The sequence below is a fragment of the Protopterus annectens genome, chromosome 8.part1 (genome assembly GCF_019279795.1).
Source record: "Protopterus annectens isolate FY-2018-M chromosome 8.part1, PAN1.0, whole genome shotgun sequence".
Classification (NCBI taxonomy): Eukaryota; Metazoa; Chordata; order Ceratodontiformes; family Protopteridae; genus Protopterus; species Protopterus annectens.
Window position 1 is genome coordinate 243793607 of NC_056742.1, and position 16865 is coordinate 243810471.

The following is a 16865-nucleotide window of genomic DNA, read 5'->3' on the forward strand; positions in this document are numbered from 1 at the left end:
AGGGTATTAGAACTTGTCAGAGATTTGGGATGCACGGCTAGGCTTAAAAAGGCCCTTGTAGTCATTAGCCTAGTAAACACCTATGAACAAATAAGACAAGGTGGAGGGATAGTTTTCATATACAGCACCTACCCCATCTAAGGAACAAACTTCCTCTCCAAGTTAAGCAGTGTGAAACACTGTCTGCCTTTAAAAAGGAGATGGACACAGCTGGATGAATATTCTTAAACTTCCCCATGGTATGACTGACCTGGCCCTCCTTGAAAAGGGAAGTAAAGCCTAAAGACGAGTACTGGCAAGGCAGAAACATCCTCAAAGGTCAGGTGCCTAGTAAATCCTATGAAGATGAAAAATATGTTATACCAAGAAAGGAGACCTCCAACAAACAAAAGGGAAGGATGGTGATGCTGAAAACATGGAAGAGGATTTTGCAGAATAACATGGTAAAAAAGGAAAATGTTGGTCTACAATACTTGTAAATGAAGAGAAAACAAGGAGGTTGGCCTTAGTCCTTTCAAAGAACTATCCAGATAATGAAGTCTAATGAGATTCATCATCAAATTTTTAAACAGATGAGAGGATTACTGGTAATAAATCTATCTTTTTAACCCATAGTGGCCAAGACAGAAGATTACTGATGAGAAGACAGCAGATTTGGTTCTTCTTCAGAAATCAAGATTGGGAATTATTGATTTGCCAGTTTGAACTTGGATATACAGAAAATGATGGCAGCACTATCAAAAGAAAGACTCAGTATATCTGGAAGTCTGTGAAGTTTGCAACCCAAGCCAGAATGGGGATAAAAAGGAAAGATAAGCAAATCAAATAAGAAATGCTTCACTGAGTAATGAGAGCATTAGATCAGAAATGGGAGACAAATGTAGCCAACTTACCTCTTCAGAAAGGCAGTATCACATGAAAAGACTGCACAACAGATAAACAGACTTGGAGTTAGTCCTATGGTGGTAGTAAGGGTGAATAACTAGACACACATCAGAACACAGTTGGTTATAGTAAGTTAACATCAATAAGCTAAAAGGGTGCACACTAACGGATTACTACAAAAATCGGTGCTCGTCTCAGTCATGTTGTATGTCTTCATGAAGGACATTATAGGAGATATTAAAAGAAAAACTTGGTTATTGCTGATAATATAGTCATCTGATAATGGCATTTCAAAACAAGGCACAGAGAAGAGTAACAAGAAACTTGATAAAACAGGTAGGATAAGTTATGACAAGGTAGCAAATAATCAATGTAAAAATACAAAATAAAGCATCAGCAGAGCAAAACACATGGAAAATTATTCCGAATGAAAAAGTTAGAGCAACAACAAAAGATGAAATAGACCTGCATCAGTACTATCTTGTAAGCAAGCAATAGCAGAAAGATGCAAAGAGGGATGCCAGGATGCCATAATCTCTAAGAAAAAGCATCATCAATAAGAAACAATCATATCCACAGTTTTTTGTGTATCTATACAAAATTCATCATGAGGACACTAAACAGAGTCAGTTCAGAGGAAATCAATAAAAACTGTGTCTGGTCTACACCAGATGGCACAAACAAATCAAAATAGCTCTCTATATGTGCTCTTATGGAAAAAGGGTAAAGGGAAAATGTGAAAAAAAACTTAAACACAACAAGAGGATCCAGAGAATATGCTCTAGCCCAATTATCACAGAAACAGGATTCCCACCTACAGCACTGGTGAACCAGGTTCAGAAAGCATCCTAGACAATGGGGAGAGGGAAATGTCTAGAGTGCAAAAAGTCAGCTCAACTACCCTGGAGCAAGTAATAATGCTTACCAGTTATTATACTGCTCTTTGGTGCATACCAGAAGAGCAAACCTCAAAAATAAGAGGGTGGCACAAACGAATTCACGACCACTGTCAGCAGAAAAGTGTGGCTGTGCAACCTAATTAGGTCTTTGGGTAACCTATAGCAAAACAGAAAACACTGGTGACTGCAATATGGTGAGCACCACTAACTGCTTAATCACTGTTACTGTTCAATGTGTTGAGAGAGGTGAACTCAATGCCTTAGTAAAGGCCACCTAGGCATTTTCCACCCAAATGACACACTTCATATGCAACATTCCCAAACCAACTCTCCAAGAGTGACTCAAACACTGCAACAGAAGATGCCTGACTAAAAGAAAGTAGTAAATGATTCCAGACTCAATTTATGCTATACTCAAAATACACATTAATACTGGAGGAGGCAATGGGCAAAGTATCAAATTCTTATTTCTGGTGTTTAAGCAGTGGGATGAGAATAATCTTAGAGCAAGATACCACCATCCCCTCCAACAAATATGTATGAAATGGAATAAAGTCCCAAATCTATGACCATTTCCAGGTATGACAAACTCTTGTGATTTGCCTAGTAAATGTTTTTTATATCCTCTCCAATTTCTTAAAAGCTGTTAACACTGCAAACACATGCAGATCCACTGTATTCTATGTGAAGCCACATTAATGCAACATATAATAGAAACAAAGTTTTCTTACTTCTACTATTGATGGAACAAGGAATATCTTGCATGATAAGATTTTTTCACAAATGCATTAACACGAGCTTCAAACCTCAGATTACTAAAGAGCTCAGGATTATAACACATAATAAAGTTGACCTCTGGAAGGATGCCCTAACTGACAGCATAGTAATATTTGTTGTTCTCATGACCAACATGTAGAATGTTACTTTAAAAAAAACATCTTTATTGAATTATCACTTGTGACATAGAATAACTTAAATTTATATAAATATAATCAAACCATATAAACAAGGTCACATTTCCAAACATTATACATAACATATATTAAACTGATCCATATAGTCAGTCCAACATTACACAAATTGTTGAATTCCTGCCTTCTCTTAAACCTTAGTCCTCCTCCAAAACATTATTCTGCATGTACTGTTCCCACAAATTCCATTTTTTTTATGTAATTTACCCCTATATTTTTATAAAGTTCCCACTTCCTCTTTTTATACCTCTGTTACAATATTCACTACTTACAGTATGGTTGGTTTAGACTTTGATTTCCATTTTCTAGTAATTGTTTTTTGGGCAGCCACCAGAATTAAACTTTACAAGGCCTTGCTGTGTCTAGGCAGTTCAGATCCTGTAACCAAGCTCAAAAAAAGCAATTTCCTTAGTTAAACACATCTGCTTACCCAGTATTCCTAACAAACTACTCTAGAGAATTTTTAAAAGTATGCAAACTCATTACATTCCAATAAACATATGCTTCTAGTTACCTCTTTCTACCCCATTACACCTCCAACATTTGCCATCTACCCCAAGAAATATTCTTAGGCATCTGCCTGCTGTAGAACAGTACAAATGCAAATACTTGCAGGCAAAAATCCTAAATCTTCTACATTCTGTTGCATAGTTGGGAGCCTCACCTATCTCCCTCCATTGTTTCTTTATAAATTGCTTATCTAATCTCTCTTCCCAATCTTTTCTGACCTCCTCTGATTGATTCCTAAAGTTATCATGCAATATATAACACACCTTACTAAATTAAACTTTTTTCTAAGAGCAGTTTCTGTTCTAGATTTAACTAAAAACTCAACCATTGCAGGTCTTTCACTTAGGGTTACCCCTTATCCCTTTCTCTTTGCCTATATGCGGATATCAATCCCTGACAGGGAAGGCAATCCTTAGCCTGCTATCCAAATGTCTTCTTGGCTTCTTCACATTCTATCAACATATTCTCTCTCTCTGTTTATTTGTTCCCAATATCTTTTTTTTCCTTTGTCAGCTTTCTCCAATGAATTCCTGGCCCCTCTTGCCTGTTCTCTGTACCGCTAAACTGCGGTCATCCCTACTGGCAGAATCTCTTTTCTCCATTCCAATGTTGGCTTAGTTCTTGGTATACTTTCTGTTACTCTGTCGGACTGCTATTCTCCTTAAAGATGTGTCCAAAATCCCATTCTTTCCATATTTCCTCCCTCCTTTATCTTTTCCACATTGAATTGTAGCTTTTTACTTATGTTATATACAAGAGCATTAAGCTGTGTACTTCTAAAATATCCCTTCAAATCAAGTAATCCTAAACCTCATTACTCTATTATCCCATTTTACTCTTGCTCTCTTCCCCTCCCAGATAAAATCCTTCAACTCTTTACTAACTGTTATCCACAACTTTTCTTCTGGTTGATTAAAATATGCTTGACCTTTGTATAAAACTAAAGGGACTAAAAACCTATTTGCTGCTTGTATTTTGCTAGCCACATCCATAGGCAAGAGCTTCCAGTTTCTCAATTTTTGTATTATCTTTAGTTTAACCTCTTCCCACATATCTTTAACTGCCATAACAACGTCCTTTTTAACCATACTCCTAAATATGTCATTTTATCATCTCCCCATAAATATGGGTATTACTGAACCAATCCATGTGTGGTTACATAGTTTTCAGCTATAGTCTTCATTTTATCTTCAGTAATTTTACATCCTGAAAAAAACTGGAACTGTCTCAGAATGTTCAACAACACTAAGAAGTCCTTTACTGATTTTACCAGGTGCAAAATATCATCTGCAAGTAAAGCCAATTTTTCTTGAATACCACACCAATTACATCCTTGAATTTGAGTCCCTTATTTTATCTGCCAATGGTTTTAAATATAATGCAAATAACAAAGGGGAAAGAAGATACCCCTGCCTGGTTCTCTGTTCGGACACAACTTATCAGAGAAGAACCCTACCACTTTGATTTTTGCCTCAGATCCCCTCATATATCCTCCTACTTAACCTTATTATTGTATCAGAAAATGCAAATGCTTACATTCGCCCACTCATAAAATCCTATCCTACCCTGTCAAATGCTTTCTCTGCATCAAGACCCAAAGAAAAAATGTATTTTCTTATATTCTGCTTCTCCCTGGATCATCATTGTTCTATTAATGTTGTCAAATGTTTGCCTCTTTTCCACAAAACACATTTTTTTTAAAAAAAGCAACATTCACAAAACCACATGGATCCATATTTATTAATTTTGGCAACACATTTGCCATTCTTTTAGCCATCACAGACATAAATACTTCAGAATTATGGTTTGAAATTAAAATGGGCCTATATGAAGCTGGCTCTAATGGATCTTTACTGTCTTTAGGTATTACAGCCACCACAGCTTGTTTTCCCAAGATGTTGGTGCTTATCCTCCTTCCAAAATATACTTTCTTCCCTCCTAGCTTCCAAACATCCACTGGAATACTATCTATCCCTTGAGACTTTCTTGCAGATTAGTTATACATCACCAATTTTATCTAATCTTCTCCTATCTTAATGGTTAATTGTTGAACCTCATCTACCACACTAACCTTTGCATATTTAAGTCTTCCATAAAATATTTCCATTTGTACTTTTACTTGATTTCCCAACTTCTCTGCTTTATACATATTTTATAAAATTTCAGAAATATCTTTAATACCCCCACAGGATCTCAGATTATTTTTCCTGTTATAGGGTTCCCTACGTTTGGCAACAACCCTTTCTACTTTCTATTGCCAAAGTCATTCTGCCAAAAGATTTTGTGCTCTGGAGTTATCAAAAAGCAGTTGCCTAACAGCAATCTTTCTAAACTCATGCATATAACCCCAGTACTCACTATTTTCTCTTTAGCATTCTGCAATTGCATCTCTTCTTCTTCTTCTTACAGAAGAACAGGAGACATAACTGCACCTTCTCTTGTTCTGCAAGACTCCTCTTATTCTGTAATACTTTAACCTGTGCCAGCACCAGTAAATAATTCTTGTTACTTTTTATTTGTTTATCTTTTTCCTTTATTTCTACCCCATTTTTAAACTCTACTTTCATTTTATCCCACTCAATAGCTATAACTTCTGGAGTACTGTCTAAATTCCCTAACAGCTCCCAAAAAAAATTCCACTAAATATTCCCTAAATTCCTCTCTTTTTAACAGAAAAACCTTAAATGGAAAAAAAACTTAACAGCTACTGATCTCATCAATACTCTAAAAAGCTATAACTGGACCCCCCTAAAACATCTACCTCTAGAAGATGCCGTTGAGTACTTTAACACAACCTTCATAAACCATCATGCACCCCCTAAAACCATTAGAATATTTATTTATTTTACATTTGTTAACCGGGATGGTCTAACTGGATGCATGTCCATTTTCAGTAGAGTCCCAGGGAGATAAGCTCCAGGAAGTTACATTAGTACAACTATTCAGGTAAAGGTTATTTATATAACTACAAACTTAAAGTTTCAACAGTTCAAAAATATACACAAGTTTCAACATAAATTTAGGTTACAAGTTGTGGTACAGATACATAGTTAAAGTTTGAGCAATTGCAAAAAAAAAAAAAAACAACTTGCACAGTTTGTACAGAATTTGTTGGAAGCATTAGATGAGGTGTTTTCTACTGTATTTACAAAAGACTTAGCTATACAAGTTAAATTGGCTGTAAAGGGTAAGATATGTCTTTGTAAAGGATAGGTATTAGGTGGATATTGACAAAAGTGAGAGCAGATATAAGGTCTAAAGCAAGAGAGAGAGGTGAGCAGATAGGATTAGTCAGGATTTGTACAGGGACATAACCAATGGGTTTTAAGATAGAGTTTCAGATTGTGCTTAAAAAGTTTAAAAGAAGACAGTGATGCAAGTTCGTAAGGGAGTTGGTTCCAGTTTTTTCCCCACTGCATTAGAGAACAAGGCATCTCCTGCCATGTTATTAGATTTACATGTTGATACAAGTAGTTTATTAGATGATCTTAATGTTTTGAGGTTTTTATATTGGGTAATGAGGCTGGAAAGAATTGGGGTATTTGTGGGTTGGTAGAGGGTCTTGTGGGCAATGGTGAGTTGGTTATAGTAAATCTGATTCTGGAGCTCTAGCCAGCCTAATTGTTTCAGGTTACAGCAGTGATGGGTCCTGAAAGGAGAAGCAGTGGCAAATCTGGCAATGTTGTTATATGAGTTGGTCAGCTTGTTCAGGTTATATTTTGAAGGTTTGTATATATGGAAGAAGCATAGAGAAGTGTAGAGATAAGGTGGGAGTGGGCAATAGTCATTCTAGCTAGTGGGGAGAGAAAGAGTTTAATCCTGTAAAGATATCCTAGTTTCTTGTTAACAGTTTTTATGGTATTATTGATGTGGGTATCAAAGTTCAGGTTGTTATCAATAGTAACCCCTAAAAGTGTAGTTGTTAGATCAGGAGATATGAGTATGCCATTGTTGGATGGGATTGAGAAATTGAGTGGGAGTGACTTCCTGGTAGGAGTAAAGAGCAAGACTTTGTTTTTTTTTGGGGGGGGGGGGTTCAAGAGGAGGCAGCATTGTGGAAGCCAGTTCTCTGTTATACTAAACATTTTTTGGGTTAGAGTCTGTAGCTGGGATTGAGATTTAGCTGAGCAGATTATTGTTGAATCGTCTGCATATTGTATGCAGTTAGCCTGGGGAATAGCTCGGTTTAGGTCATTGATAAATATTGAGAAAAGGAGGGGGCCTAATATGGAGCCCTGGGGAACACCTAAGGTAACAGGGAGATGGGATGAAAGGTTGTTGTCCCATAGGACAGCCTATTGTCTAAGGAGGACTGGAACCATTTAGTAGCCATTGTATCGAGAGAAAAGGATTTTAGTATATTAATAAGTAGATCATGGTTGACCATGTCAAACTCCTTGGAAAGGTCAATGAAAAGTGCCGAAGAGAGAACATTGTTATTACGGTTAGAATTGATGCAGTCGGTGAAGGATAAGAGAGCAGTAGTTGTGTTATGGAAGGGTCTGAAGTCATGCTGACACTTAGCTAGAAGATTATTCTGAAGTAGGATGATCTAGTAACTGTCTATAGATGCACTTTTCCATTATTTTTGCCAAGGGGGAGAGTAGTGCTATGGGACGGTAGTTAGAATATTCTATGGAATTTCCACCTTTGTTTAGGGGAATAATGTGAGAGATTTTCCAGATGGCTGGAATGGTGCTTTCTTGTATCAACAGTGATATGGGGTATGCTATAGCTTTGGCTGCTTTTTGCAGATATTCAGCAGGTAGCTGGTCAGCTGATGGATTAGATGGTTTTAGTTTGTGTAAAAGGTTGCAGATGAGGGAGGTTGGGACTGGTTGCAAGTGGAGTATTGGAAGAGAGTTATCAGGAAAGGTAGGAAGAGCAGAGCCATCAGCTGTACGTTGATTAGCTAGTGATTGGATGGTCTCTGAAGTAGGAATTAAAAGCATTTGCAGTTTGCTGTGGATTGTCAGGATTTGCCCCAATTGGAGGTGGTGTAGTGGAATGTCCTGGACGAAGTAAGCTTTTAATGCTGAACCAGAACTTTTATGGATTATTGTGGCTAGTTTGCTGGAGATGCCAGTAAAAGTTTTTTTTTTATCTTCAAGTATAGCTTTTTTGTTTCATTTCTTATTTGTCTGAACTTTTGTTGCTCTGTGGGGTTTTTTGTTGATCTCCACTGTGCCCAGACTGTATTTCTATGATGTATTTTTTTTCTGGTTTCATTAGTAAGCCATGGGGCAGGTTTAGATTTAATTTTGATAGATCGCTTTGGTGCATGGTGGTAAAGAATTGTTAAGAATTTTAGGTTAAAAGTAGTTAACAGCCTCATCAAGTGGGAGATGTTTTATGGGTGACCAATCGCATGCTTTTAGTTCAGTTTGGAAGTGATCAGGGTTAAACTTTTTTTTTTTGCTTCTTATTGTTCTATATATGGTAGGGTTGGGAATGCTAGACTTTTGCCTGATTATGTAAGTGAGAGAATGATCACTTAGATCATCTGGGAGGGTTCCTACTTTGTAGTGATATTGGTGATTGTTAATAAGAATCCAGTCTAGGATGGACTCTTTATTGTTGGGTTTATTTATTCTGGTTGGGGAGTGGATTGTTTGTGAGAAGCCATGAAGGTTAATATGGGAAGTTGGCGTTTCAGTAGAGCAGCACTTCCAGTCAATATTAAAATAACCTAGAATTATTGTCTCTTGGGGGACTTTTGAAGAGAGCTCAGCAAGGATACCTTCTATGGTGCTGGTACTGGTACCTGGGGGCAGGTAGATACAAACTATATTTAGTGATTTGTTGGAATTAATCTTAATTTTAGTGCTGATCATTTCTACATTGCTTTCTGGAGGGGTGCTGAGGTTTAGTATTGATACTTGTAGCCCTTCTCTATAGAGAATAGCCACTCCCCCTCCTTTTTTTGCTTTGCGGTCTTGTCTTAAGATGTTGTATCCTGGTGGAATGATTTCAGTATCTTGCGTAGTGTGTTTTAGCCAAGTTTCAGTTAAGCCAAAGATATTAAAGGAATGAAAATCCAGGAGAGCATGAAGATGGGCAATTTTATTACTTATGCTGGGAATGTTTAGGTGGGCGATAAAGAGGGAGTTAAGTGATTTAGATGGGATAGTAGGCAAGGTGGGAATAGGGATATGTGACTCTGTGGTAACTGTAAGTCCTGCTCCAGGGTTAGGATGTATTTAGGTAGTTATATTTGATGTGGGTCAGTCCGTGATATTTGGGAGGGAAATAGCTAGGTTGAGATGTTATATTTATGTGCTTGGGGGAGTATATTTATGTGCTTGGGGGAGTTAGTTTGAGGTGTAATGCTTGTTTGCTTTTTAGGGAGATTTAGCTGTAAATAGCTTGGCTGCTCATAGGAGGTTATTAAGTAGGCTGCTGATAGGAATGGTAGCAGTATAAGAAAGATTAGAAGCTTTAGTTGGATTTGGGGAGTAAATGTATACATCTTAATTTATGAGCTTTACTGATATTATTTGGAGGGAAAAGTTATACTAGGGGTGGTTAAAGAGAGTGGTGTAAGTAGTCAAATAGGTTAATGAGGAGGTAGTTGTGATTGGTCTGTAGAGGGAGAGGGTGTGGTTTAGATGTATAAATGTAGGTATACTGGGGACGGGTGAGATATGGGGGGCAGGGTAGGGGAGCGGAGTGAGCCCGCAGGGCAAACGGAGCGGGTAGAGAACAGAGAGAGGTAAGGAGCAATAGAAGAACAATCAGTTGGAGCACAGTCAGTTGGAGCAGGCTACAGTAGGTAAGTAACCCTGAATAATGGAGTGAAGATAAGGAAAGATTTAGGCTTCTAGGTGGGTGTCGAGGTTCACCCCAAGTAAACAAGATGTTATGGGCTATACTTTAAGAGCAAGCCTAAGGACTCAAAAAAGAAATAAAATAGTAAGGGTGTATTACAGACTAGGAAAAGGCTTCAAAGTCCTGAAGGACAAGACTGCTACCTAGTGGACAAAGATATTATTGTAAATTGGGGAAAAGTGGGCGTTTATGCACAGATTCAGAGAAAAGAGTAGTAGTTCAGGTGACTTTTACATGTAGGGGAAAGAAAAAAAAAGATATATAGGTTACAGAGTGGTGAGGGGGTGACGCTGCTGGCTTTCCTGGCTAGCGCTCTGGAATAAAAACTAACTATGCCCCAGGGCTAAGAAAAGATACTAAAACTATAATGAAAGAAAGGGACAAGGCCTGGATTCAATATCAGAAAAACAAAACCACTACTTTGAGACAAAACTATGTAGAACTCCATAACAAAGCCAAAAAACAAATCAAACTAGACAAATCCAGCTATTATACAAGCATGCAAGAAAAATATGCTCACAACCCACAAAAGTTCTGGGCCACAATAAATGGTATACTGCATCTAGGAAAGTCCATGACTCCAATCCCTGTGCTTCCAAATAACCATGAAAACAGTCCTACTCAGTTTAACAAATTCTTTACCGAAAGAGTCCAGACCCTTGTCAATGCCCAAAATAGTACTAGCAGCCCAACACCAATAACTACCCCAATATACAAAACAATAGCCCCAGTTTTCACCTCTACTCTGTATCCACCAAATCAATACCTAAACTCCTTGGTAAACTTAAGCCAACCACTCTAGCAGCTGATAAGCTGTTCTTCGGATCTCAGCTGAAGCTATAGCCTATACTGTCTCGATTCTCATAAACAGATCTCTCTCAGAATGCAAAGTCCCCATCTCATGGAAAACATCACATATAACTCCACTGCACAAAGGAGGCAACTCCTTAGAGCTCACCAGCTATTGCCCAATAGCAATCCTATCACCTTTATCCAAAATATTACAAAGAGTTGTTCATACTCAACTAATACAGTATCTCCAGAATAACAACCTACTCTCCATATCCCAACATGGCTTTAGACCTTCCCATAGCATCACAACAGCACTACTATCATTCACCAACACAGTTAACCACCACAGAAACAAGGGCCTGTTTCTTCCATATTCTTAGACCTATCAAAAGCCTTTGACATGGTAAACCACAGTCTGCTTCTTGATACCCTATCCACCCTAAATATATGTCCCTCATCTATATCATGGTTCAGCAGCTACTTATCTGCCCGTCAGCAAGCAGTCCTATGGCAGGACCAATTGTCCCCCTGTTACCAGTAACCATAGGAGTCCCTCAAGGATCCATCCTTGGCTCATTGCTGTTCTCTCTATTTACCAATCAGATCTCTTCATCCTCTCCCACTGCCTCAACAGTACAATATGCAGATGACACCACCCTCATATCTGCTGCCCCTACCCTCAGTGAACTGCAAACCCTTACCCAAAATAACTTCACCCTAGCCAAAACTTGGTTCACTAACATCAAACTTCTTAACCCCCCCCCCCCCCCCCAAAAAAAAAAAAAAAACTAAATTATTTACAGCCCTAGCAGAGCTCCTCCCCTAAATAATAATTTCACCATTAACTCCAAAGAAAACATTCAAATCAGTCCAACCACACACACTAAACTGTTAGGCATAGAAATAGACAATAATCTGAGGTTTGACATCCACATAGCACAAACCATTAAGAAAACTAATAAAAAACTTGGGTCTCCTCTACAGGAACAAACAGTTTATGACAAAACGCACCAAAGTAACCATTGCAAGGATTCATCTTCTATCCACCCTCCTCTATGCCGCTCCTATCTTGACCAATCTCTGCCAAACGAATCTAAATAAAATGGAATCTTGCTACAACAAGATTGCCAAGTTTGCTACTGAAGCCTCATATAGGTCCCACCACTGCTTATCCCTTAAGCAACTCAACTGGCTTGAGTTGCCTCATATACTTCTACTCAATCAATTCTGTGTAGCACACAAACTCTATCTTCCTGAGATAACTCCAGCACTTCAGCACCTAATTCAGTCCCACATTCCCTCTAGAGCCTAGTAACCAGAGCCTTGTAACTGTCAAACATAAAAAATGAAGCTGGTAAGTCCCTCTTTGCCAACACCATTGTCAAAACCTGGAACACACTATCACGCCAAAAAACTTCTACCACCTCATTTAGTCAATTCAAAAAACTCCTGAAAACCCCCTAAGTAACTGTCTATGCTCAAGCCACTCACCAGGCTAACCCATACCAAGAGAATTTGTCAGGGTACAGCTATGTATAAACAGTTTCACCCCTGAAAGCTTCCAAACCCAAGTACATTTACCTTACAAAACTTATAACTGCAAAAGAAAAAAAATTACCTCTGATTGTCTACTGTAAGAAATGTTAATAACTAGCATGATGTCCTGTTGTGTGTGTATATATGCTATATGTACATTTGTTAATCACTAGCATGTTGTCCTGATGTGTATATATGCCATATGTATGTATGTTCTACTTTTTTCTACTCTCGTTTAATGTATTGTAATGTGGAGCTTTTCTCCCCGGGCCTCTGCTGAAAATGGATCCGTGTCCACTCAGACTTTCCTGGTAAACAAATGTAAAATAAATAAATAGTTAACAGGTAGGTGGGGAAGTGCCAGTGTCTTATCTCTACTTCAATTACCCTGCATTTTTTTATCTTAATAATTATTAGGGAATGATCTGAAATAGTTACTGGACGTGTCAGAGTCCTCAATTAAATGCACATGTTCCTGTGAAAATGTTACATTTTTCTAATTTAAAAAACACCTTGCTATTCTCAATTCATTTATGAAAAAGTGCATACTTAGCAGAATACACTACACATTGAGATTTTTGACAGCTATACTAATCTTAGTATCGTCTGTATACTTGCTTATCCACACTACATCAGATGTGGGTAATGTAGACTAAATAAGGGGGGGGCCAAAAGACGGGACCACAAATGCAGCCCTGAGGGACCCCCATATTAATCTTTTTTATCAGAAAATGTGCACCCAACCATAACATTATATATCCTATTACATAATCATTTTAGACCACATTTGCTAATGTTTATTCTTCCTGAAAAGGGGGTAAACTCTCCTGAAAGCAACTCACATCACGGATACACCAGATGAAAGTGTTATGATTGACAAAGATGACCGCTAGCAGTCCACAGAAATCTACAGGGATGGGGAATGAAGATGCAAGAGGACAGGAGGCCACAGTCTGAGTTCACATAATGCATGGTTCAAACCAGCATGAGGAAGCAGCAAAGAATGGAAATGCATTTATTTATTTGTGTTTCTTATTAGGTAGGTGGACTGGTCTTGGGACCCTTTTTAGCCAGGGTACAAAATGCCTAACACAAAAGTAAATACATGAGTATAGAGCAGAGAATTGACTTTTGCATAACCTCTACACATTGTTATAACTAAGTTTACCTGATGCAGTAAACATTGTAATAATTGTTCTAACCATATTCAATTGACATGTTTACATTTTTATTAGAATACATTGAAAGCTGGAAGGTGACTAACTTAATAAAAGACATATGTTTGTGGTAGGACCACAGCTGTTAACAAGATCACAGTATCACGATGTATGTCTTAATTTAGCCTGTGCCGAAATAATCTAACATCTTGTTATCTGATGCCACACAAACTTCCTAAATCCCCAAATGTAATTATTACGGATATATATGGCAACCCAATACCACTAGTAACAGACAGAAGAACCTAGGGAATCACCTCGGACCCTGTTCTTTCATTAGTTAAGCATAGAGACATTATTAGGAAAACACTCCATCTAAACTATGCTATAGAATTTCACACCTCCTTATCCCCAAACTCGTAATGCCTTAGCTACAAATATGCTTATCCCTAAAAATCGAATATGGGCTCCCTCTTGTAACCTTGCATTCCTGCTCAAACATATGTAAAATACAAACAACTGCCCAGTTCTAACGTGGTGTAACTGGCTAACTATAAATAACTGAACCACATTTCTTTGTAGCTGTCAAATCTACAAGTAGTTAAAATTGTGACACAGCCCAGCCCCAAAAACAAAAATACACAAATCAAGCATTAGCCTCATTGGACCTAGTTTTAAAAACAACACAGGACAAAAGAGAGCTCTCTAGCCCGTTGTTTGCAGTGAAAAAGTGAGCAGCAAAACACATTTCATTTAAATGAAACTAAAAGGTTCTAAGAGTAACAAATTTTATTGCTTCCATGACAATGGCAAATCGTTTTCTCTCATGCCCTAATCACATCTTTCTTATATTTAATTTTAACACATGATCACTGGTTGAATGCCTACCTTAACTGCATATACTGTAAATAACATCACTCACGTGTATATCTGTAAATACCTTACAAATGTATCGTCTCTATTTTTGTTAATGTAAAATGTTCAACTCCGTGTTTTCTTTAGTGTGTGAGAATACATTTCTGTCTGTGCCTTGCACCATGGGTGCCGGGTTCGTGGCTAAAATGGTCTATCGATCATTCTTATCAAACTGAATTAAAACAAAGGCAACAAACATTGGTAATTCATCAAATGCTAATTATAAGAGTAAGAAGTCAGAAAACTAATAAGCTACCCAAATAAAGCATTCAGTAAACACACTTAACAGCTACGTTTACAAAGGTTCCAATCAAAAACGCAAAAAAATATATAATCAGCAGCGCATAAACATTCACTTTAAAACACAACTGCTTATTATATGTATATAAAATCATAAATATAACTACCTAACGTGAATTCCCATTGCTCGTTGCCAAGAGATCGCTCGGGCACTACTTCCAGATCCAGCATTGGCCCGTCCACACAAACTGCCGAATCCAGAGGATGGTGTCAGGTGTCAAAAGCGGCACCAAACAAAAATACAAAACCGACCACAAAAACCGTCCACTGTTGAGCTGTAAATAGTAAATATTAAGTAAATAACGGGTATCGCCTGAATCCAGGCTCCAGAAGTAAGTTCCTGACTCTACACTGATTCAGTTGGACTTTCCTTTACTATAAGCAATATACGACACACGTAACAGGGATGTGTGGGAGAGGGAAGGGTATCCCCAACAATTACTGACTAGCACCGGACTCTACCCCTGTCCACTTCAGCCGTCCCGAGTTGCCATGTACTCTAACATACACTAGGATATATACACCTGCAGGGGATTTTTTATTTGTTTGCCGGTCTGTGAGTCCTTCTACTTTACTACCTCTTCTTCTGGGAACAAACTTCCTAGTCCCCACTAAGTCGCTCTTACTACCCTAAACAATACCGATAGTAGCGGCTAAGGACCAAGCTGCCACTAACAACATCATCAGCTGATCCACCGCATCAACAATTCACCTTCCGGGTTGGGTGAGCATGCCAAGCAGCACGTTGCACAGATACTTCCGGATCAAGTTTGTCACTACCAGCAACTGAAAGTACTGAAGTCGTGGCTTGTTTGTTTCACTTGTTGGTAGCTATTTATGCGTAGTACTTTTAGAACCGACAAAAGGCGATGTTTTGAGTTTAGATTTCTGAAGAGTTAAGGACAGCCAATCAGTCGACTTGTTCTACGTATCGTAAACAGCCATGTGATGTAACTTAGATTTGTTTGTTTGAAAGTGTTTTTAGTGGATAAAGTGCCAGTGACATACTTGATTAAATGTTCAAGTTCAAGAAGTACCATTTTAGAGACTGTCGGGAGGTTACTGATTCTCAACAAAACCCCATTTCATTTCGTGTAATTATAGGTCTGTTTTTTATGGCAGTGTAATTGTACCAAGAACTCCGTCTTACATAGCCTCATATGTAAGAAAGCGTATCATAGAAACTCAAAAACAGGATTGTTTCTGTTCGGTGTAGTTTCTGTCATTCGTATTTCAAAAGACTCGTGCGACCCAGCTAGAGGGTATTGGAACCTACATAATAAATAATTAAAACGAAATAATCGGGCGGGGGGCTAACACGTTTCCATCGTAGCCCTCAACCAATCGGGTACAAATCCAGAAGTAATCTGGGACCTTTTAAAATAGCGTTGACAGAATAAGAGAATGTGAATTGATATACATTCTGAAGTGAAATAAGTTTATAACTCGAATTCTTGACATTATTTATTATATGTAATTCACCACCTTTTCTCTAAAAGTCAGCAGTTTTAGTTGAGGTTAAGAGTGAGAAGAGTTAAAATTTGAGACAAAATCAGGGATATTTGAGTGGTATTGTTATCTCTTGGGGGAGGCCACTCAAAAGTAATTTCTTAGGTAAACATGGATGGGCTCTGATCTTTGAATTCTAAGAGAAATTCAGTGTTGACTAGAATTGGACCCTCTGAGAGAGATGACTGCGTACAGTCTGGCAAGACAGTACAAGAAAGCAGCTGTAACAAACTAGATTGTATCTGAAAGTAATTTGTTTAGCTGTGTTTTCAGGTAGGCACAATACACAATCGGCAAAACATGTTGTGACTTAGAAACCCCATATGCTTTGTTTGATTTTGTATTAGAACATTACCCCACCAGATGCGCAGTAGCAAGGACCGCCCAAACCCGTCCAGCACTTTGCTCATGACGTTTATTTTGAAAAGTGCTTTGAATAAACATGGGAAACATATTCTCAGAAAGACGAGTATGTTAAACGTTATTTCAATACAAAGCCTTTTCTCACTTATTTGCTGGTACCAGGATTTCCAATTTGCAATTCTTTAAAGGGGAGAGGTGCG

General features: G+C 38.0%; 1 protein-coding gene across 1 annotated transcript in view; it reads right to left on the reverse strand.

Moving 5' to 3' along the window:
- PHAF1 (phagosome assembly factor 1) overlaps positions 1-15623 on the reverse strand; it is a 1784739-nt gene extending 1769116 nt beyond the window's left edge. Inside the window, exon 1 of the mRNA XM_044081838.1 lies at positions 14901-15623. Coding sequence (XP_043937773.1) covers positions 14901-14964 — 64 coding nt within the window. The 5' untranslated portion in view covers positions 14965-15623. The remainder of the gene's footprint in view (positions 1-14900) is intronic.
- Between the last annotated feature and the right edge of the window lie 1242 nt (positions 15624-16865).